The following is a 24,559-nucleotide window of genomic DNA, read 5'->3' as shown; positions in this document are numbered from 1 at the left end:
ACTGCACCTTCTGTTACAGACTTTTTATGTTTCCTCGTTCTCTCCTTCTTTCAGTGTGAAGAAGAGGATCTTCTTCCTCATCTTCTCCCGCTGAGGAATCTGTTTATTTCCACAAGCCCCCCAACCCCCCTTCTTCATTTGATCCCTGAAGTGTGGATCACAGGAGATGAAAAGGCTTAGGCAAGTAAAGCTCTCTTCTTCCCCTCACCGCACATTTCTGGTAGTTATTCATTCATGACAAAACCCATTCACGCTCTGACAGCCTATGTCCCCACTGATGTATGGTGTCGTCTCCCGCCACGATCCCCATAATGTTCACCGGGGTCCCTGCTGCCTTGCAGCCCCCACCCGATTCTGTCCTGAATATCGCTTTAGCTCAGGCAGGATATGACGTTGGGTTTGGTGGTTTATTCTTATATACGACAGCTTTGATACATGACAGAGAAAATACGCTGATGGGGGTGAGCGCCAAGAAATCTGTTTAAGATCACACATCTGAGAGCGATGTCCCCGACGTGTGAATACGAATGAAGGAGGGAAATTAATGCTGTCGCCTCTCCTTCCTCTCTCTCTCTGTGTTATTTATTCACATTTCATTCATTGAGCACACAACCCCCGCGGTTTGTCTGTCAGACCTGGCAAATGCAGAGTGAGGGTGGCTACAGATGAATATGATTACCCTCTCTGTCTTCCCCGATGCCTGGGTGCAAGGAAATCAGAGCTGTTTGTAATGCTGTTTGGGATGGTAAGGGTCAACTTGTAAATCAACCTGTTTTTTTTTTGCCCTTAGAATTCATTTGCATACAGAGCAGAGATTCATAAGTCTGCCCCCTTCAGAGAATAGGCTGCTCCCTGTACTGGCATGATAGTATGTAAATCTTCACACACCGTTACCAGCACATACTTGTGTCACAGAGGTAAGAAAAGCTCATTCCTTAGAGCAGCAAATCTAGTGTGTAAGTTGATGTAACAGACACTTAACTGAGAGTGTGCCCCCCATTTGCAATAGTCTCATAAACTTTTATGAAATTGGCAGGAATTCTATGAATAAGTTTAGGCAAGCAAAACCACTTGAGTTAAGCTGCCAGCATGCTTCTTCCGAAGTGCTTATCGGATGGTCGAATAGCTTCAGAAACCCCCTTCCCCCACACCTTTCTGACTTCTGACCATTTCTGTCACTTTCCAAAACCAATATTCACACCCACTTCACGTTGCGATCAGCTGTGCGAAGGTGAGAAAGGAGCCAGGGTCTCTCTCTTTTTTTGTTCATTACACAGCTATTTCTGTCACAAATGTGTGCAATTATCCCCATATTTAAACTCCCCCCTCTCTATGACGGCTGGCTTTTCATTAAGCTATAAACATTTTTGATTTTGAACTATCTCTGTTCAAGCATATCCCGACCCTTAGTTTGGAATTAAGGTATAACTTAAGACAAGGATGACACCTGCACTCACAGTAGATAATTTCTAAGTTTAAGTAAGCATCTGAGCCCAGTTCATCTAAGAGACAAAGAAGGGTAAATGCATCCCTTCATCTTCCAAATTCTTATTTTCCACTGCACTGCAGTCATCATCTTCCTGTTTCTAGTGTTATATCCACAATGCAGTAGCGGACAGTAACTAAGTACATTTATGCAAGTACTGTACTGGAGCATTTAATGGCTAAAAAGCCAGATATTAACCCTATGGAGTTTGCTTGCTCATGGTGGGAATTGTTGGGTGTCTGTAAATCTACAATCTGCTAAATCTGTTATTGCAAGTTTAACATTCATGTAGCTGTCACATTAGCTGATTGTTGACAAATGGGTATAGGCATGTTAAACAACTTGAGTTTGGTTGGGGTTAAGGTTTAATCTTTAAGTGAGATATTACACTTTTACTCACTTTTTTAGCCTTGGGGACAAGGAAGGGTAAATGCATCCCCTTAACTTCCAAATCCTCATTCTCCACTGCACCACACAGTCATCACTGATTTGTAATTGTATATTCCTCATGTGCTCATTTTATTAAATTTAGGAAGACTGTACTCCTGTTTATAACATGTTGTTATGTATGAGATTATTTTTCCTTTAACTAACATAATCTTTTCTAAACATCAAATCACTTTTGCAACCCCAGTGTCAAGCCTACTTGTGTGTAGAAAATAGTGATTTGACAAAGGAAATGAGTCTGCACATGTGAGTCTATTCTAAGCTTTGAATCTCAGATCAAGAATTGGCTCGTACCTCACTCTTTCACACTCCCACTGACTCTATTGTGAAGCTTCTGTTGACTTCTGTTACAATACCCCATTGGTTTGGTTGAAATAGATAATTTGGTTTTTATTTCAATGGATTATTGACTAACATGTCTAAAAATCTTCTGGCATTCCAGTTTACAATCAGCAGCCAAGAAAACATGAAAAGTATTTGAAATGTGAGTATTAACAACTATTACAAGTATCAACAAGTACAGTAAGGATGCCTTGGTCCAATATATATGTGTGAAAATATTCAGTTGTCAAACTGAATCTTACTGCCAAAATAATTATTAATAGAAATCACAACAGGAAACACAAAATCATTGGAATAAGCCTACAGTGATGACAGATGGTTATTATCACCATCAAAATTATTTTCATAAGGCATAAACTTGTCTTCTTCATTCATGCATGTTAGATATGTCTCTCATCGTGAGTCACTTTCAACCTTGCACAAAATGACAGTTCTTCATTCATATTAGTGCCAGCCAGGCAATCGCTCACTGAACCCTCACAAAATAGTTTGGCTAAGAGGATTTGGCTAATATCTCATTAGCTTAAAGGCAACAGTTCATTCTGCCCTCACTTTTATTTGGACAGCATAGCTCTGGATTAACACTCTCTAAATAACAAATGCCACAAAGCCAATTTATCTAGCTTTGTTCACTTTAATTCAATTTCCATTACCCCCTCTAAACATCCTCAGATTGTTTTTTACTAAGACTGTGAAAACCTGCCAGGTTCAGGATAAGGCTAGAGGTTGACAGCAGTTTTGTGAAACAATCAACTGGCAAAGTGGAGGAAACAAGAGAAGCATCCCAGTATCAGTACAGTACCAGCTCCTGCTACAGTAATGTGTTGCATGCCACGCTGAGACACAAGCTAACAAACGCTGTCATGCTGTTTGTTAAGCTCTACCAAACAAGGGTACTCCATGCTTGTGTGTGTTTCTTTAAATCATCACAACATGACATAACAAAAAGAGGAGGGCTTCGGCTTCTTTTCAGTAGCTGTAAAACTGTATGTGTCAAAGCCTTTTCTATTCACGGATATTTCTTATCTGCTGATTTGTGTGGGGAGTTACTGTCTGCTCTGCTTTGCTCTGCTGACTTTTCAGCTTCTCAGCTCAAGCTGCTGTCTTGTCCTCTTTCCCCAAATCCATTCCTCTATCTTTAACCAAGATATGTTTGCACTAATGAAGCTTCTGTGGAACATATAAGAACACAAACGTGATATTTTAGACATCTTTTTCGATGCACTGTCTAAGATAACCACCCACTTGTACGAGTTTGCGCATGTGCACGTGCTTTATGCATATTGTGCGTGCTTGTGTTCATCCTTTTGTAGATAATCTTTAGATATTCTTAAGTTTGATACCACAAGAAAGATTTCTCATGATTCTTGCGAGCTGAAACTTGAGAATGGTCCACATATAGTCCCAACAAATTATCAGTTTTTCGGTGTATCAGTTTTCTGCTTTGTGATGCCCTAAATGATCAGCTGTTCATCTCCTGTGTGCGCACACACTGTATATTTGTTTATCTCCTCCTAGAACATTCTCTAACATGGACCTGTATGCCACTTTTGAGTTATGCATCCAACATGATTCTCTGTCTGTATCATTGTGCGAGACAGGCAAAGTGGGCCAGCACTAACATTTCAAAGCATTTCAACATGCAGTACCTACACACTGGGGAAGCTGCAAGAGCTCACGCCAGCACATTGTCATCCCCCTTAGCCTTTTTCTAGTCAGAGACATTTGCTACGCTGCCACTTTTTCCCTCTCGCTGCCTTTGCTTGTGTCTGACACATCCTTGTTGTTCATTTCTTATACATGCCATCTTCCCCAACTGCTGCAGCTCTTCCCAGCCAGTTGGGCCCATTAAATTGGTGTTTACCGGCAGCAGAGATTGTGTCCCAGTCTCAAGCAGGGCCATCCAAACACTCCATCTACATGAATAAAAAATGGCTGTGACATTACACACACAGCACTCCTGGGGCCCTGGAGCCAATGAGGTTCAAGTGGGAGATGGGGTGTTGGGTGGTGAGGTGGTGATGGGAGCGAGTCGGTGTTCAGTGAGGTAACTCTACGTAAAGTAACACCACAAGAGTGTTGACTCAGCCTACTGGAGTCATATACTGAAAATAGTGAGATGCATCCTTTATGAAATCCGGTTCAGGATTTCACAGAGAATAAGCACAGATTTTATCCAAGAAATACTGTACCTCTTATACCACTCCATTTCAATTTGTCACCCAGCATGCCACTTACACTGAGTTGAACTGATGGCTTGTGCAGCAAGTAAATGAAAAACCACATGAACCAGCAGCATTATATGTAAAGATCTTGATCTGACTAGCACATGCATTTGTTTTGGAAGTGAGTAAAAGAAAGACACAACTTATTTTTAATACTATTTTTCTTTTTTAACCCTTTGAAAACTGACCTCCCGCGGACGGCCCCGAACTGGCCACGGGAGATCGTTGTTTGCATGGTCCTGTTTAAATTGTAGCAAAATCAGATCAAATAATAATAATAATAATCAAATAATTGCAGTTTAATACTCTCGTTGGGGCACCACCTGGTAAACCAGGAAAACAAAACTGAATTAATTAAAATCTGATCATTAAGTTGATTGGTCTCTAAGAAGGATGGAATTCTTTTCAAAAGATTGACCTTGTCTTCTGCTTCAAAAAAAACACACACAGACTACTAAGAAGGATTAATAAGGTATATGATAAAGAAAATAAACAAAGAACAAAGATGAGGCATTTCCGCCAGCTTTCCAACGTGGTAGGCAGGATTGAATCCGTTGCACAGAGGAAGGTTCGTGCCTACCTGTGGCTCAGACTCCGTGATTTAGGAGCCCAGCCGGTTGCTCCCAGGTGACTCCATGAAAGCAGTTGGTCACCAAGCTGGTGAGGTCTCCTGGCCGTTCTGGTGGTCTTGTTTTAGGGACGATGGCGAAGGTCTGGGAAAAGACGCTACTGGCATCCCTGGGAGATGCAGGATTCAAAGTTTATTCGGTTCTAACCTTTGTTGTGTTAGAACACAGACGTTGTCCAGGCTTCTTTCAGAAAGGCTTTCCTTTTAAAGTTGCTGGCTTCCAGCAACTCGGGGGACGCTTCTGTAGAGTCTGTGATGTTGTGGCTTGTCGAATAAAATATCTCTGGCTACACTAACTTCTTCAGTTAGGTTTGAGTAACTTTTAAAAAGAAATAATGTTGCAAAAATCGTGAGCCTTAGAGGTAACGTTACAAAGATATAATAGTCAAAAGAAACAACTCGTCAGTTTAATACTGAGGCATTAAAAAAACTTTAAATTGTGAACAGACATAAGGCGGGGAAAAGAAAACTTAAAGAAATACATATTAAGAAACTAAAGTAAAATAAAACAATCTGGGGCTGATATGTTGTGAAACTGGTTTTATCCGTTTGCCAAAGGAGGTGGAGTTTTGGGTGTGGAGGACGGCTTTTCATGTTGAAAACTCTACTCCTTTATTTGAAATTTTTGCACGGCTCTTCATGTTTTCTGAATCTAGTGAATTTAATTTAAGTTTTACATGCAAAATACCACATGCTCAAGCATTGCTATGGCCATACAATCATGGTTGAAACATAAAAATATAATAGTGGTTATAAAACATTCAGAGAAAAATTATTCAACTAAAATTCTAAAATTCAAACTATTTCAGCAGATCATTCAACCAGTTATCTGAGACTTTTCATTAACTTTAACAGACATTTTAACACTACTAATAAGTGGCATAAGGTTAAACAATACAGTTTGCTTAATACAGTATAATGGCTACAATATTAAACAGATTCATAAAGGCAGTGGTTGTAGTGTCTGTTAGTCAGTAGGTGGCAGTGTGATCACCTGGTAAACATGAGGTTAACACCCTGAATTAATAACTTGCTCATTTCATGTCCTACAAAAATAAAAGTTACACATCAAGGAAACATGTGCTGATTAATGTTAGCTGTATTACTCATTGGTTACATAGCTAATTCATATAAATTCAAATTTGGGTTACAAAGCAAGAATATCACTTGGAATGTACTTTCAACTTTATAATAGGTGTCTGGCAAACCTTATCTCAGACCACATCAGGGGGTGAGAGAACAAAGAGTGTGTTTGTTTGCATGCGTGTGTGACGTGTGTATGTGCGTGTGACCGAGACAAATAAGGGAGGATACAATGTTGTTTTTAGTCTCTCCTTTAGTTTAACTAATCCTAGAGAATCAATGTATTGTTTTTAAATTTTGCTGTTGCTCCATTAGCATGACAAGACATGTCTTTCCTCCAGGGTGGAAGGTTCTGGTCTTGTCTGGCAAGTATCAAAATTGACACCTTTATTGTTTGAGAGGGGAAGAATTCAGTTTGCAGACCCAGAGGTCTGAGCAGAGTTTATTCAGGCCTCCCCCCATGGAATTCCACCAGGTGGGAAACAAGGTTGCTGTGTGAATGTGAGGAGACAATCACCACCACCACCCTGTTCTCACTACAAAATTGATCTAAAATAAAAACCATAATAGCTAGTGCATTAATTCTTTTTGCAGCGCAAAACTAAGGCTTCTGTCTTGTGCAAAAAGGGGTGAGTGGCAGCGCAGTGGCACCAGAGGATTGCCCCAAACTGGAAGCAGGAGATCAGTGTTTGCATCATCCTGTTTATATCGATCTAAAATATCTTTATATTGATCTAAAAGATCTTGCATTCTTTTTGCAGCAGAAAGGTAAGGCTTCTGTCTTTCGCGTCATTACGTTGTATGCTGGTGATAATGTCACTACGTTATGTTATGTTGCCAACTTGGCAACTTTGCCTCTAGATTTAAAAACGTTATTTCTAAAAGGCGACTAGCGACAAATTTAGCTACTTATTCAGTCCATCAGGGAAAAGGCAAGCAATATATTCAAATATATTACATTGTAATTCATTCCCATGCAGTGTGTGGCATGTGGTGGGCAGGCAGCATCTCTCTCACTCTTTCTCTCTGGATCTCTGGATTAAGATGTTCCTACAGGTTGTAAATATGCAAATAATTAGTTTGATCTTCTCCCTCCTCTTGTAGATTTTTTTATTTATTTAAATTTTTTGTAGTGAGTTTGTGAATATTTGGCCAAAAATGTCTCTATCTACCTTTTATATGGCTTAAGCTAAGGTGATCTCTTCCTCACTGCAATAAGCTTTAGCAAAAGAATGTGCAATGACGTCATCAACATGAAAATGAGCGCACGTCATCTGGAGACTTTTTGCAACTTTTGGAGCTATTGCTAGCTGCTTTCACTGGAAAAGAGTTGGCAACACTCCGTGCAGTGCCGCAAGAGGAAAACGCCTTTGCACTCTGCTCATAAAAAAGAGCATATCTGAAAAACTAACTATTGTTCAAATAACTTGTGGAGTGTTATTAAATATTTTGTTCATGTTTCTACATTTAGAAATGTTTTGGATCAATATGTTTTGTGTGTTTATTTAATAAAATTTAATGAAAGAACATGTCCAATTTTTGTTTTGTTTTTATTATTATTATTTTATTTATGACACAATGCTTTTAGCAATTATTATGGTTTATTGACTTACATAACCTTTTAGTTTAGGTTGTACAGATTTTAGGGATATCAAGCATTTAAAGATACTCCAAGAAATGACATTCACAATAAGAAAAAATACCAATGTAGGCACTGGCGGACCATTTCTATTGCAGAGTTCAAAGGGTTAAACACAGCTGTTTGCAGGATGAATAGCGATGAGGTAATGTATCTAGTTGTGGCTATGTACGATTAATAACTGTAATATGACAATGGTGAAAAAAGTAAACTTTGTTTTACTACTGTTACCATACCATAGACTGTATAAAAGAAGTGGACATAGCCTCTGGGTCTGAAAAGTGAAATCTATGTGCCTTTTTAACAAGCATTCTTTCTAATGGCCAGAAGGGAGCGATTCTACTGGTTGCAAAAAGAAGTCAAATTGTATAGAAGTCTATGACAAAATTACCCTATTTCTGAGCTTCTCGCCTGATTTATTACCTCAGTAAACATTTTCCTACTGAGCTTATGGTCTCAATTGCTAGCTTCAAGTCTTCTTTGATACAGCATGATGTTCATTTTGTAAATGATGGTCCCATTTAGAGTAAAATAGACAATAAAGCAGGCTATGCTTTAGGGCGTGGCTACCTTGTGGTTGACAAGTCGCTACCACAGCAACCTGTCAATGATAGAGGCGTAGCAATGCGTATCCCTCCCCAGCTCCACCCTCTCGTCCAAATATGGTCACTTCTGGTTCCAAAAACCCAAGATGGCGACGGCCAAAATGAAAAAGCTGGGGGCTTCAAAACGATAGTCCACAAATCAATGAATGACATCACAGTGGCTATGTCCACTTCTTTTATACAGTCTGTGGTTCATACAGACTTTTAGCAACTTTTGGAGCTATTGCTAGCTCAAAAAGTTACATGTAAGTCTACAACTAACTGATTTGGTTGGTAATAGTAATTTTGTTGAAATAAAATGTTACAAAATACGCCAGTTGTATTACAGTAATGTCCCCCGTGACCTATACCTCCATGGACTGTACACAGCCAAATAAAATAGACATATTACATACTTGTCTAGGAGGAAGAGGGCCAATTCAGGATCAGTGTTGAATCCTTTCAAATCCTGCAATTCTCTCCATCTGTTGAATGACCGACCAAGTTTGACTCTCTCTCTCTGAGCTCTATCACTGTCCCTTTTAGCTTTTTTTTGTTCTTCTGTCAATTATTTTCTTTTTCTCTTTATCCCTCTTTATTATTGTATCCAGTATCAGCCATAACCACAAAATATAAAATCAAAAATAAAATTCTCTATAGAAAAATCTCCTCTTGCTTCCTTTTAACTGGCTAATGTACTACTCACTGCAAAACTTTGCCTGGGAAAATGTAAACAGAGGCTCTTCTGGTCTGCGGAACTTTCCGCTGGGAATCGGACCCGGTGACAGGCATTTAGAATACCTATATAGAAATAGTAAATCTTCTCGCTGATGGTCTTGTTTGCTTATGTAGGTCATAGAGGCATCAGTATTAAATTGAGACTGTTTTATAATCAGTTAAAAACTCCTTGTAGTTGCTTTAAGTAGACAAGTTCAAATTTAATTATTAGTCAGTAGGTAACAGAAATTCGGCATATATGTTTGGTTTACATTCAGCCACCTGTTGGGAAAAACATTTTACATTCACTTTCCATCAAACATCAGGTGGAATCTCTTAACAATGCTCTGCCTTTTATTTCGACATCATGCAGGTCCTGTTCACAGGATCATGTTTCTTTGTTGGGTTGTTTGATTCCAGCTAATTAGCAACCATATCAGCTTGCTTGGCTGTTAACATGTAACAGGTACTGCATTTACATGTGGGGCTGCATGAAAACATCCCATTACGTCTGTATACGTCTGCCAGCAGCCCTGTACAACAGGTCCCCAGTGGAGTTGAGGTGCACTCCACAGGCTAATGGGCCTTTTTTGTTTACCCTATTTGGTTGGCAGGCCTTTCCTGGGTAATTGTCCCTTCTAATCATTTATTGGCTGCTTTGCAAAAGAGGTCTTTTAAAGCAAATGAATTGAGAATGCTGCCACTGTAGGTTGAACAAAGCAAGAGAGCAAAAAGACTTAATCCACAAGCTCCCATACTTTCTCTGTTGGTGCATTACATGCATGCCTCCTGTACACTTTAAAAAGTTTTTGTCCTTCACTTTTTTCTCAAAATGAGAAGTAAAGCCCAGTAAAGTTTTTTTTTGTTGTTGTTGTTTATCACTATCTTTACTTGGTCATTATCTATGCATCTGCTTGGACTTCTGTCCAAGAAATCTTCTCAGAACATTTACTCACTTTCTGTTACAGATGACATACACTTTGGTTTACATCATTACAGCAAAATGGCATGCTTATTTTCTAACCCCCACACACACACACACACACACACACACACATCCTGCACCAAAAATGCTTGCACATCCAATTTACAGACGTACCTTGCTGCCACGCACTAGCTCCTCTCCAAAAATACATGTATCTCTGATATCTGTACCCAAGTGTCAACTAGCGAAATGAGTTTTGCTATTCCACACTAAAAAATTGTCAAAAGGCTAAGACATTTTTTTCTAGTTGGAGTGAGTGGAGCTTTAATGTGCCTGCAAATGAGCTCACAAATCTCTTAGGCCACAGCAGAGAAATGGCTTCTATATGCGAGTATGTCTGTTTGTGAGTGTATGTATGTGTGTGAATGTGCTGCATGCACATAAGGTGTCGGTTTCCCAGGTGTAGCGATGTAAAATGTGACTAACTATCTGTGTGATGTATTATAAGTAGAATGCTTTGGGCTTTTGGACAATTACATCCAACAACCAGCAGCATCTTTGACCATATTTCAAAAGTGACATCGTTTGATTTGACTTTTTTATCACAGTTCTCTGAGGCAGTGTGCCTCTGCACTTTTGCTTTTAACTAACTTAAACTTCTGTCATAGTGAAGGGTGGCAAGGGAAATTAAGTAATGGCCTTGGCAGTGTGCAAAGTGAAGGGGTAATGACGGATCCACTAGCAGGAGTACCTTCCTCTACCTTTCTTCCTCTACCGGGTCTTTTTAACCACTTCACATCTATACTCTCCTGCCTCTCCTCAGTGCAGGCAAAATGCTGCTGAGCTTCTGAGTATGAAAGAGGGCTCCATTCTGAACCATTTCACTCTCCTGTTTAATTCCCTTTTTTTAGCCATAGCTTCAATCACGGTCCCTCTTTTCCACTAGAAACTCACTAGAGGGTTGCCCTGGTAGCATAATGGTTGAGGTGCATACCATATATTGCGACGTCTATGGTTCAAATCCCAGGCGCGGGACCCTTGTTGCATGTTGTAGCTCTGTTTCCTCCTTCTCTCTGCTGGCTGTCAAATAAAGGCAAAAAATTTTCAAAAATAATAATTTAAAAAAAGAAAATGAATGGAAAAAGCCTGCTCATTTCTTCAAAGCACCATGCAAATCCAACATTTTGAAATATTAATAAGGGTTCATTTTTAAAACAGGATGAGGTCATTTTTGCTTTTCTTGCAACAGCTCTCACAATCCCCTACCCATTTGTGCTCTTGTGTGGAGCAGCAAAAGGGATATCTTCAGATATTGGATCAAGGGCCAATTGCGAATTTTGCTAATAATATTCTCCACTTAGTTAATGTGATAGCTGTGGATAGGCAGGCCTATGTGCCATGAGACAGCTGAGGTGACTCCCAGATTTCTCTTCAAAAAGACAAAAAGGGAGGCAGAGAGTACAGCTGCCCTGTTCTCGCTCGTACCCATTATCCCCCTACTCATCTTTTCATCTTCTTCTGTGTGACAGGTGGTTGAGATAGAAACAAGCGATTCTAACAGAGCATTCAGAGAATAACCAATGCAGCAGCAAGTGGGCAATTAACATAAAAATACCCTCTTCAGCCGCTCCTGGAAAAAGAGACTCAGCAGCAAAGCTTCTGGCTAACACCTGAAGTTAAGGTGTGTGTGTGTGTGTGTGTGTGTGTGTGTGTGTGTGTGTGTGAGTGTTTACCAAAAAATGTTCATTATCTCTCTTGTTCCAGTGATGAGGACACTCTTCAGTCTGTCCCTCATCTTCCTTTCCACAGCCACCTTATCTTAGTTTTACACTTTTATAAAAATCCACACTGCAGAGGAAACTTTGCATCACCAAAAAGTCAGCTTTTGACAAAGTAAGAAAAATGTTAGTTACCTTTGAAAGGGTATCACAACCCCAAATGGGTGTATAACTTTCTCAATAATTATAGGAGCATGTAATTTCTGGTAAAATTTAAGTAAATCATTGATGAGTTTCCAGGCAAATGTAGCATCTGCTTTTCTTGACTGTTGGTTTGCCATTTCTGATGTTGCTCACGTCATTAAACACAATCCTCATCCAAAAATAAAGATAAATGATTGCTCATTGTTTAATAAACCCCCTAAGGAACTTTCACAATCATCCGGTGAGCGGCGCTTGATAACAATTTTTTTTTGTATACAAGATTCTTCCAATAGCTGTGTTCCCATGTCAGAGGAGCTGTTCCGCACTATAGGCACAAATGCACTTTGTGAGAGGTTTTCGTCTCAACCTGATAATGTACCACTCTTTTCAATGTGATCATTTCATGCTCTTGTCTCTCATTTACCACAGATGAATACAAAAAAAGATAAAAAGAAAACATTAGAGCTACATTAGAGCTTTATATCATAAACATTTATTAACATAGCAGTGTTTTTAATGGAATGCCTGTGGCAACAGATTGCTTACCCTGGACACCTGTCATAAAAGTTGAGCACGTCTGATCAGTGAGCTACAGCAGGGTGCCAATTCATTAAACCCTAATCTATGACAAAGTCCTAAATTCTAGTCAAACTGCTCTACCCCAGATATGATTTTTTGTTAAGTGTGGCTAGATAATTAGATTTAAGGGAACGTTTACCTTACATAAAAGCAGTAAGCAGTAGCAATAAAATAAGAAAGCAATCTAATTTGGCAGAGGTCAAGTTATCACTTGCCGTATCCAATTGACATTCATACACTGAACATACAGAATGTCCACTTCAAATAATCCTTCCAACCCATGGGGACTGCTAATTCAACTCTAAGAGACATCCATTATAAATAAACATACAAGCTGTCTCTCTGCCTTTCCTCCAGTGCATGCTGGGATGGCTCCCTGTCCTGTTATCCTGAATGAGAGTAGGTGGGTTAATGAATATTAGAATAAGTAAATAAATAAACAAATTATTGAACACATAAATATAAGAGACATGCATGCAGACATCTGTATAGATTCAGTTCCATTCACATTAATGACCACAAAGCTAAGTATAGTACACACTCTGGACCAGACAGGGTTTGGCTGCAGACAGGCAGACTATGGAGTCTGATTGACAAGCACCTTCAATACAGCTCTTTTTATCCCATCAAGTTGAGAATGTTTGTTATTAATGATTGGCTCTGAAGTACCTTTCTCTCCTCTTTTGTTTGTGTAAAATGCATGCATCTGTATGAGAACAAACTTATCAAACAAAGCCTGTAGCAATTATTTGTTGAATTGCATTCCATGTATGGGTATTGCAAAATGGTGAATTAATTTCTGCTTCTTTTGTAGGGTCTTATAGGAGTGTAGAGAGAAAAAAAAGTTCTAAACAAAATCATCAGCTGAATGAACAAGCAAGATGCTCTGGTGCAAAAATGGACTGTGGGCCTCTGCTGGTCTGTGGGCTCTTTTGGCCTTAGGGGGTCTTCAAAATTAGTTGTGGTTGAGGCGTATGTTTCTGGAACAGGGTCTTAAGTGAACAAGTCCTCTAAAATAGATTGTTCATGTCTTCCAAAACCATCCATATGAGCATTGTCAGTACCTTTCAAAACAGTCACAAACCATGACAAATTGACCATTACAAAAATGATTCCTCTGATCTGAAGTTTTTGCTAAGTTTAAGCGCAAAACCACTCTGTCTGAAAGGCAAGTGAAGAAGAGCAACTGGTGTGTTTACAGTGCAGCCAAACAAGCTCATGCTGTTTTAATAAAGAAGAAAGGAGCACGACACAGAAAAATTTGTTGTTTACCTTGATGACGTGTGCTGGTTCTCATAAATCACAGCCTCTGCTCTTCATCTAACAGCTGTTCTCTCTTGTTCCATTTCTCCCTGTCAATATGTAAAACTGCTTTGCTGCCAAAAAGCGTCAACACTGACCATGTCTTGTTAACCTCAGTGACAAATACATTGCATTGCAGGTGGCTGCTTCACAATAAAAGCCACCCCATGGTACGCCAGTTGAACGTTTTTAATGTGAAGCAGTGGGAATTGTTCAGTTTGCATTACAACTGTAGGAGAGCAATAAATACACAGGGAGGATAATAACTGTTGCGAACAGTAAAGCTGGAGTACTTCTACACATTGTATCCTGTGAATCCCTGGTACAGGGAAAGGTGGAATCTGCCAGTAACAATGAAAACTGCTATAGAGAGAGGCAATTACAGAATGTAACTACACTGAATGCCTATTGCAGAAAAAAATGCCAGTCATAAGGAGTATCAAAAAGGAAGTTTGAAATAATGAAAATCTCAATGGTTATAACTTTAAACTTGATGATCAAAACATTATCTGTTATTTTTAAGCTGCCTCTTGATTCTGGTCAGAGCTAGGGTCCTGTTGGAAATGTCAGTTACACACATACTGTATATTTGCTGTAATAGAAGGGGGTGTTTAGTGGTAGCAGACTGGCTGGTCTCAGAGCTGTCAGAAACTTGGCATGCAGAATGCTGGGTAATGGCAGACAAGCAGTTTGTCTCTTTTTTCAAATATACTTTGAGACCTGCTTTAGCACTTTTTCTTCATTGTCGAAAACAGTTTGTTCTGTCTTTGATGTGAAAGTGATGTGCACCAATCAACACCAGTGCTCATTCCAGGCCAGGAAGTGACTATTTTTTGAAGTAGACAGTGGGTGTGGTGGATGATCTACTCTCCATTACAGGGAGAATGGGCAACTACTACCACAGGCTGTCCACACATTCATAGAGGCATGCGTTGGCTATAATTCATGATTGTGCATAGGGGCACTTTGACTCTAGGGGCCTCAGCACTGTGGGGCTTCAGTGTTGTCTGCTTGAGGTAATCATAATCATATAAAATTGCACGATGAGTTAAAGATCCCCCTCATTTAACACAACATTAAATGTTTAGAAAACCCTTATCTGGTCTAATGCTAAATGAAACGTGATCTTATAATATGCAGCTATGTCAATTATATGCTTATGACTTTCAAAACAAAAGGGTGAAAACAGTCAGATTCTGAAAACAGTGTCCATATGACTACGACTGAAACCTTTTCTACGATGCTTATGACTTTTCAAAATTATTTTAAATGTGATTATGAGATTTGTGTTTAACCTGACTGAAATGAAGGCAGTGGTCAATGGCCAGTGCGCTGCTAAAAATCATATTTTTTCACTTCCTGTTTACTAAAGAAGACAATGAGGCAGTGGTTATGTTGAGACAACAGAATATTATTAGGTGACTATCGATTGTTGTAGTACAGGTGTATGGATTAAGATGGCAACACGCTGAGATCACAGTTTTATTGTAGCAGTTTGCCTCTCATTAAGCATTCATCATATGTTTATTAAATATGACTATGGGTAGTAGCATTATCCCCTGCTCATCACTGTCACAGCAGGTAGATGGATGATGAGGAGCGCTCGTAATTGTGAATTAATTCACTCAGCTGTGGCGGACACCCGGAGCTGACTTGTGGGACAAGACCCATTGGAGACTGATGTTTTGAGACTGTTCATTATCTTTCTACTCTTTTTTTTCTTTTAATGACTATTTTTTCAGATACCATTGATACATATTGTCTAATGAATATTTAAATGTCTTTAACTTTTTGTGCACAAAAAGGTTGGTTTCCATTTACAGATATGCACCTTTATCTCTAAAGGTTTCCATAAACAAATATGCATCCTTAGAAATCCTTCAGCCATCTTCAGAAGTAATTGGTGTCACCTATATCTACATGTATGCTCCTGGGTATTCCAGGCTAATGGACATTTGGGAGACACTGTATACATAATAGTTTGCTTTAGATGATAAAGTAATGCCCTCACAACACATTGGATCCTAATCTACGATGCACAGATTTCAAAGGTAACGTGCAGTACTTGAAACAAGACGGGTAAAATTATGTTTTTAACGGGAGTATGACACTTTAAAGACTTCAGACTTCAAACTAACTTCAGTCCCAGCCACAGCTTCTGCATTTACATGCCTCTCCTAGTTTTACTGGAGAAGTTCACTTATTCAAAATGAAAGGAAAAGCACAATGGACAAGAAAGTACCAGTCCAATTATATGTTTGCTGCTGAGTCACAGCACATTTGTGGGGCAATCTGACATTTCTGACGTGTTGTTTTTTTTTTTTTAGTTTTACTTTGTGTGTGTGTGTGTGTGTGTGTGTGTGTGTGTGTGTGTGTGTGTGTGTGTGTGTGTGTGTGTGTGTGGTTGTACACAATTGTTACTCATCTCCTGGGCCAATGGACTCTTTTTGCGTCAAAATGAGCTGCAATAGCTCCCCCTGCTGGATTAAGGGCACATTCAACACTAGATTTTAGCAGGTGTGGTACATTTAAAAAGTATTTAAATCTGATCTGAAGGCAGTGTTAAATATAAAAGATGGAGGCCACCAAAATAAACAGAAATAAGATAAATTAATAAAATATAAAACTATTAAAAATAATAAACACCAAAGCTCCTATTCATTGGACAACACTAATTATGATGAGGAAATGTGGACATGTTAGACCTATATTTCAATATAGCAGAATTAGCAGAATGAAACATGAATCAGAAATAGTGCAACAGCTTCAGGTGTTTGCATCATGATGAGACAACTTTACCAGACAACTCCTCAAGTGCAAATAGTCTAAAGACCCAAACTGCTGAACAAGAGTGTACATGAAATCCAATCCCCTGAAAACAAAGCTATAGAACGTTCAAGTGGTTATGAAGAGATCAGCATCTGTCTTTTCGCCCGGCTCTGGAGACTGGAACGACCTGCTTGACTGCTGCTAGTGGTCGTCCCCCTGCCAGTGGAGGTGGGAATGGTAGGTATACAGGGAGCTTCATGATCACACTCAGCAGTGATCAGCTCCATTGAGCATTCCATTGAGCAGCTGGCGGTCCGTCATTATGCACTGCATCTGAAGTGCTACTACTTCACATACTCTGCTGTGACTCCCACACAAGGGACAGCAGATGAGTTTTATGATTACAGAACCAAAGCCATGCATCATTTGGTTAGGCTCCCAATACTACGGTACACTATCTGCCTTCTGTTATGTGTATGATTGTGAATGCATATATATGTGTGCGTGTGTGTGTGTATGTGGGCGAGTGACAATTTATTTGCATGTCCTATTGTGTGTGTATGTGTGCATCTGTTTGTTTTTAAGTGGCCTGCTATACCTTCATGTGTCTGGGCTTGTGTTTGGATGAGTTTCCTTGTGTGTGCAACGTACACTGGTGATTTGCAGGAGTGTGTTACATTGTGTGCTCGTAGGAATGGAGGGATGGGGACGCAGGTAGACAGAGGGACGCTCTGCTGCGTTCACACTATGTGCGGCAGGGGTGCGGAAATGTCGTTCTTGGCAACATACTTGTAACATGTGTGCCTGGTAGGTGGCTTGCAACACACCAATGGTATGTGCCAGTTAGTAACACCAGGCACCACAGTGGAGCCATGCCAATCTCCTGCCAACGCAATAGGGCTCATTCAGGGCAGAGAAACAGCCACTAGTTGGTAGAAGTGAATGTCCTTCACTAATCCAATCTTTATTAAGTATTCACAACCAAACCAAGCAATTTAATTTCTGTATTAATCGTGCTAATCTTTACAATACCTTGACCCTTTGCATCATGTGTGTGTGTTTCCTTGCTTCAGTTGAGTATTAAATGTTTAGCCAGGTACAACTCACCAGTGTTATGCCTGTGTGCGCTTGTCCTTGTATCAGGGTCTGTACGTGTCTATTTGTGTGTCAATGTGTGTGTCTCGATGTGTGTTTTCCGGCCTCCAGTGGTGCATTGGGACGCAAAGCAGTGTCTGGTTCTGTGCACGTACCGTGTTCTCATTACCACTAACAGCCTTGAGCCGGCCTCGTCATTAGAGGGAATCATTCTCAATCCAATCACCTATCGGTTTCGCTACGGTACAGAGGCCCACAATCTGTCCTCATCCGATGGCTGAGATTTCTTTGTGATGTCTCCTGAATCGCAAAGGACGAATAGTGAGACAAAGAGAGGAAACAGGAAGAGCAGAGAGAAAAGGAAGGAAAGAGAGACATTCATAAGGATGCTACTTTCTGATATCGGCTGGTCAGATTACAGCAGAGGTGTCATTCCATCTAGTCATGCTGTGAAGAGAAAATGTCAGAGTTTTATTTTTTAAGTCTATTCCATAACTCTTATCTAAAGAATGTGTACAACACACACAAGTCCTCCAACCTAATAACAAAATAAGCTGTTTTTCATTGCCTTCCAAAAAATCCTGATCTGACTTCCCTATCGGTAGACTTCGGTTAGGTTACGGCACTAAAGCTGCTTAGTTAAAGAGCATTGAAACCCAGTCTCCAGTGTCAAAGTCACATGCTCTGTTGACCCATTCATCCACCCCAACCATGCCTTTGCGGCACTAATATTAAAGTCACACTATTTCTGCCTTTGTTCCTGAAAGACAAGAATGATATTTCACACAGCCACTAGAGGGTATTGGCAAGAAAATGTAAACATTATGTGGTTTTGGGAATTTGTACAAAAGACAACTGCTGTTGTTGTTTTTTTGTTGTTGTTGTTTTTTGAGAGGACAGACTCACAATCCACTGTTTATGCAATAATTTTTAAAAAGTGATGAATGCATTTCCTTCCGCATAAAACAGATTACAAAGCAATCCGATTACAAAAAGTAATCAGATTACAAAAGTAATCAGATTACAAAAGTAATCCATTACAAATGTAATCCGATTACAAAAGTAATCTAATTACAAATTAATCAGATTACAAAAGTAATCAGATTACCAAAGTAATTCAAATACAGATTCCTTCAGAAAAAAATAGATTATAAAAGTATTCAGATTACAAAGATTACAATTTTTTTATCCTTGTCAAGAAATATGGTTTTCCACTTGGTTACACCAGTGGTGGAAGATGTACTCAGATCATTTACTCGAGAAAAAGCAGCAATTGCACAATGTAAAAATACTCAAATATAAGTAGTCCTACATTCAAAAATTGACTGAAGTTGTATTATAAGCAAAATGTAGTTAAAGTATCAAAAGTAAAAGTATTCAAAATGCAGACTGGTCCCTTTCAGAAGTGTATATTATTATACATATGACTATTGGCATTTATGCATTAACTTGTAAGTAGTATTGTTGCAGCTCGTTCTACCTACTTTATATAGTGTTGGGCATTTTCATCTTAAACACTGCATCATATCTTATAAGGTAACTTTATTTTCTGTATGTATACAAATATACATTTTTTTATGATCAGCTTTAATCTGTCAAGTTACTATAGCTGCCAAATAAATGTAGTGAAGTAAAGACTACAGTATTTCCACTGAAATGTAGTGGAGTAGAAGTATACAGTGGTGGAGAAAGTACGCATAACTTTTAGCTACGTAAAAGTAGCAATACCGCTCTGTAAAAATACAAGTAGACGCCCTACATTTAAGATTTCGTTTAAATAAAAGTACAAAAGTAACTATTAGAGTGCACTCTGTAGAGTTCAGATCTCCGCCAGGCCTGGTATCACCAAATGGCATATGAGTAACATGCCAATGTCTTAAGTAATTTCGTGTGTCATTTCACACCATTTAGTCTCTACTGACACTTCTCCCCCAAGTGGTTAAACTGTATGGTGTGCGTCAGAACATGACAGTGTGTCGTGTGGCTCTATGCCTATAGATCTTTATGATTTTCTTTGTATATGATTACAGGTGAGAGCGCAAATGCAGTCACCCTCTATCAGAAATTATGCAGTCGAGATTCGCAGGTGACTACAGGAGTCTACAATACGGCTCACTCCCATTCAAAGCAAATGTTGCAGAGACTGTTGACATCATCTGTATGATCATCAATTTAATGTGCTCTATAAGACATTGAAGAATGCTGCTATAACAACACAATCACAAGTATATTTGTATGCAAATGCTACATACCTCATGTCATGTATTCACATTACTGGACTGTTTTTTTATTAAATTAAATACAGCTTATTTTATCAAAAGTACACTTGTGTGAGAGTGCTTTGTCTTTTCCTAAATGCCATTTATTTACATTTGTCACTTATATCTTTATTAATTCCCTTATGACTATTGAGAGGCTGATTAAAAGTAGTTTAATATTTCAGAGGCTGATTACTTTAATGTTTCTGCTATATGTGGAAAATTATCTGCTATTGTTGTACTGTAGGCACATGTCCTTACCTGCAAGTAATCTGGCACTCTATATCTCTGTCCCTATTATTTGATAAGCAAATATACCCCCAGTGTTGCATTCATTAATTGAAAGTTTAAACAAATTAACATGGACATCGAACATGATTAAAAATTAAATGTAATAAAATGAAGACTATTTACAATATGTACAATGCAACACTACCATATTTACAGATATATGACATATTTACAGCTCATTCCTCCAACTTGAACTGTGAACTGTTCGTAGCTGCTGTACACTCTGTTGTCCAGACCTTTAGATGTTGACATCATTTTTACAGGGCAGAAAGTCTTTTTCTTGTATTTTTTATGTCCTTGGGTTGGTTGGCCACAGAGTGTACAGACAGGGACATTATGCACCCGCGACAGTTTGCGTCCTACTTCTGAGGAGTGTTCCTTCACCTTACGCTTGTATTGTGTAGAACTAGCCCAGAATGTAGGACTGCCAGTACTGTGCGATGTGCTAGTAGTGGGCAGAGCCTGACTGGCAGGCATTATGGGCTGTGTGGAGGGGCCAGCAAACCCAGGGGTTGCTGCAGATGCAGAGAGGGAGGGCACAGGTCTGGTGATGGTAGAGGTGGCAGGAGTTTTTGTCACTGGCAGATGCACAGGTGGCAGTGGTGGTTGAGGCTGGGAGAGTGGCGTGATTATGTCTGTCCTTCCCTTTAACACCTTTGTCCCTGCTGTGCTGGGTGTGGGCGCATATTCCATCAGGGGGTAGTCTGGTGGAGGGAGGACTGCTGGCTGGTGTGCTGCTGGAGGTAGGTCTGCAGATGAGATGGAGGTGGTCTTTGTGATGGTGGATGGCTGTTTTGTGGCATGCAGGTTGAGGAGCCTCTCTTGGCAACGGATGAAGTCCTGCACAGTCGTGATGTTAATTTTTGGTAGAGGAATGCCTGCTTTGCACAGGACTGGATCCTCCACCAAAATCCGGTGCTGGATTCGCTCGTATGCCTTAAGGATAGTGCTCTTCTCAGGACTGCTGCGAGACCCTTGAGGTGAGCGCAACCACTGCAGTTTCACCAGTGTGTACATCAGCCTGTTGTGCTGAGCATTGATGTCCTGTTGTGCTGGTGTGTATCGCTTGGCCATCTTTAACCTCTGTATCACAGCAGCATCGACAAGATCATCGCCTTTTGTGCGGCAGTAGAGGGTGTTGCCCCAGTGTGTTCTATACAGCTGGTTGAACTGCTGCGGCTGCTTGTCGTGGTTCTCCACTGAATTCCAGACTTCAAGGACCTTGTTCCTCTGCTCCGTGGTAAGAGACAGCTTGTCCTCTGTCAAGCCAATCTCCACCAGCACAGAGGGTCACATTTCCAACTTTTGAAAGCCAGGAAGAGGGTTTGGACTGCAGGCATCCTCCTGTTAAAAAATTGCCATACAAATGCGATAAGTTCATATGTGTACATTGTCCAGCAAACAGTGCACTGTATTTCATTCTAGCAGACACACAGTTACTTACAAAGGCCAGAGGGTGAACAGTGGAGGTTTCTTCGCTGGTGAGCGTAATGTGGGGCAGGACGGCATCCAGCACATCGTCATGTGCCTCCACATCGCTCTGGTACACCTCGGGCTGCCCAGGCAGAACCACGTCCTCCTCTGGAGCAGGTCCATCGTTGAGAGAAGGGTCCAGATTCACCGGTATTCTGGCTGAACAGGTACTCCAGCCCAAGCAGCTCGTTGGAAGGGATGTCAGCAGGGGCCCCTCTCCTCCACAGTCTCTCCGAACAGCTGCTGACCGCGGGTGTTGAGGCGATCAATCAGCGGCGCCGAGTAGGTCCTGTGGTGCTGTCCTTTGCCACCAAACACGGCATCCGAGCTCCTGTCTGAGTTCCGCCGTGCAATGCCACTCATGCAAATAAGTAAACCTGACTGGGCCATGCCGCACAGTGGTGACCTGAGTAGAGTAGAGTGGAGTAAAGCTTTAATGTCCTCAAGGGGCAATTTGGCATGCAAATAGCAGTAAAAATTGTATATATACAATATTTACATACAAAATAGACATACATACACACATAAATACAAGTACAGAATTAACGCCAACATCACTGTTGCCCTTGTCAGTTGTCAAAAGAACCCTCAGAAGATGCATCAAGATTGAAAGAAAGATGGGGGTCACCTTATCACACCCACAGATAGTCACAGTCCCAGTTTGTTTAAAAATAACCATTAAAAAAACACTTGCTGATGGAATAAAAGACCTCATATATCTGTTAGTGTCACCTCTAGGGTGGTAAAACCTCCTCCTTGAGGGGAGCAAACTAAAGTCACTGTATAAAGGTTGCTGGGGGTCCAGTAAGTTGACCTGAGCTTTCTGTTTGGCTCTGTACAGGTGGCAAAGATCATTTAAATTTACAAGACTAACTTTATGGCACACAATTTTTCCCGGCAAGTTTTTGTTGAACGTCACAATAAAAAGTATTAGAATAATGCAGGGTAGGAAATTAGCACCAGCACCAGCCAAATGCAATGGTAGATTTCAGACACAAAATAATGATTTACTATTGACTAGCTGGTGAATTTTAACATTTATCTGTCAGCGGCTGGTAGATCACATTTTAAAAAGTTAATTTCCACCCTGGAATAATGACAGGGTCACATATCTAATTTGTCACAAATATACAGACTACACTTGTGTACCTGGAATCATGTGCGGCAGAGTTTTGTGGAATCCTTCCAGGCTGTTGCTTCCACGCAAACATTAGTAGTAGGGCAAGTCCACATGGTTGATGGTTGTGGTACGGGCCACCCTATACATGTTCATGTCTGGTGGATCCTGGATGCACTCCAGGTGTCGCTGCTAGCCTGCCCACATCCCATCAATGGCCTCTGTAAATACATATACATACATACATACAGTGTGTTATGTTAACTTTGTATGCAACATATCGGCGTTGTAATAAGTTTTTTGAATGAGGTCTTTTATACCAGGTGTTTTGAAGAGGCTCACTCCACTCTCGTCCAGCCCAGCGGGACCTTTCAGCTCCTCAATGGCCAGGTGGATGAGTCGAAATGTTTCCTGAGCCCCGAGTGTGACCCTCCGCACATGGTGTTTGAGCTGCTCCCTAGAAATGTAGTGGCGGGCAACATCCTCATCTGAGACAAACTTCAGCGTTGCCGCGTCCTTGGCTCTGACGGCCGTGATGAGCAGCTCCAGGTCTGTGCGGTTATAGGCCAGCACTACCCCAGCTAGAGCAGACGCACCAGATGCACAACCATCCCACTGTCCACCCAAGGCTGGAACAAAGTCTCCACGGCTGTTGGGTCATGCGCTCGACAACACCCACGGTGTACGTATAAAATTTTGGGGACAGGTTGATTGGCCAGCCGGAATATTTCCATGACTCCATGGCACATTGGTTCCAGCTTCGCAGTGGACTCCTCACAGGTTAGCACAAACGAAACTATTTGGGAGTGCTCGTTTCCGATGCTGGTGAACCACTGAGCTGAGCCTTGACCATCTCCAGACAGCTTCTTCACCACCTACAAAATATAAGTCAAGTTTGCATAATGTGTTAGATTCTGTTAAGCAAGTTTAATGTAACATACAGTAAATACGTTCATGTCGGTGCAGTCTTATTTCGGCAGCATGTTTAATGTACAATAAATAGGTTCATGTGGGTGCAGTCTTAGACCCGGTCCATACTGTCGAGTGAACAGTATAGGTAACACAAGAAAGAATGGATATGACAAAGGAACTCGAGTAGGCAGAGGAGATTCTACTGTACGTTCTCACCAACAGCAGGTCCTTCAATTTTACTGAGAGATGCTAACAGTTAACTTAGCAGTAAAGTTAGCCTAATGTTATCTGTCAACAGAACTCTCAGCTAGCTAACGTTAATGTGCAACTATCCAATCATGTTCATATCTGTATAAATAAATAGTGTGTATAGTGTATATAGTTCTTATAATTTCTTATTTATCACTCTTTTCCCTCTTCTTTTGACTCTTAAGCTGCTAACCTTAACATTAGCGATTTTCGCTGGTGGAGATCAATAAAGTTTATCTTATCTTACCAACATTAACACAACGTTCAGCCTTACCGAACGACCAAAAGACAACTGGGCAGTATAAACACTGAATGTTATAAAGAATTTATTATTTCAGTCTTAGCAAAAACACTGTAGGTTACTACGGCGGCAGGTCATTCACTCCAGTGACAGGTCCTTGCTGCTGCTACGCATATCAACGTGTAATTGGTAGTCTTCAGTCAAATCCTACGATCCAATTGGGAGTTTACAGTCAGACTGTAGACTCTAGACCAATAAGAACGTGTATCTGTCTA

At 40.4% G+C, this 24,559-nt stretch overlaps 1 protein-coding gene across 1 annotated transcript; it reads right to left on the bottom strand.

Annotated features, from left to right (window-relative positions):
* Positions 1-19,902: 19,902 nt before the first annotated feature.
* On the bottom strand, positions 19,903-23,886 carry LOC122885638. The gene is made up of 4 exons (XM_044216992.1): positions 23,203-23,886; positions 22,915-23,103; positions 21,737-22,171; positions 19,903-21,636 (listed from the first exon to the last, which is right to left on the bottom strand). The coding sequence occupies exon 4, from the start codon at positions 21,364-21,366 to the stop codon at positions 20,443-20,445; it is 924 nt and encodes a 307-aa protein (XP_044072927.1). The 5' UTR covers positions 21,367-21,636; positions 21,737-22,171; positions 22,915-23,103; positions 23,203-23,886; the 3' UTR covers positions 19,903-20,442.
* Between the last annotated feature and the right edge of the window lie 673 nt (positions 23,887-24,559).

The sequence above is a fragment of the Siniperca chuatsi genome, linkage group LG12 (assembly GCF_020085105.1).
Source record: "Siniperca chuatsi isolate FFG_IHB_CAS linkage group LG12, ASM2008510v1, whole genome shotgun sequence".
Lineage (NCBI taxonomy): Eukaryota > Metazoa > Chordata > Actinopteri > Centrarchiformes > Sinipercidae > Siniperca > Siniperca chuatsi.
Note: the sequence above shows the minus strand (reverse complement) of the source record. Positions and strands in the feature narration are given on the sequence as shown.

Bases quoted from the DNA above. Each gene is read 5' to 3' on its own strand.
- LOC122885638 (XM_044216992.1), bottom strand. From the start codon at position 21,366: ATGGCCAAGCGATACACACCAGCACAACAGGACATCAATGCTCAGCAC.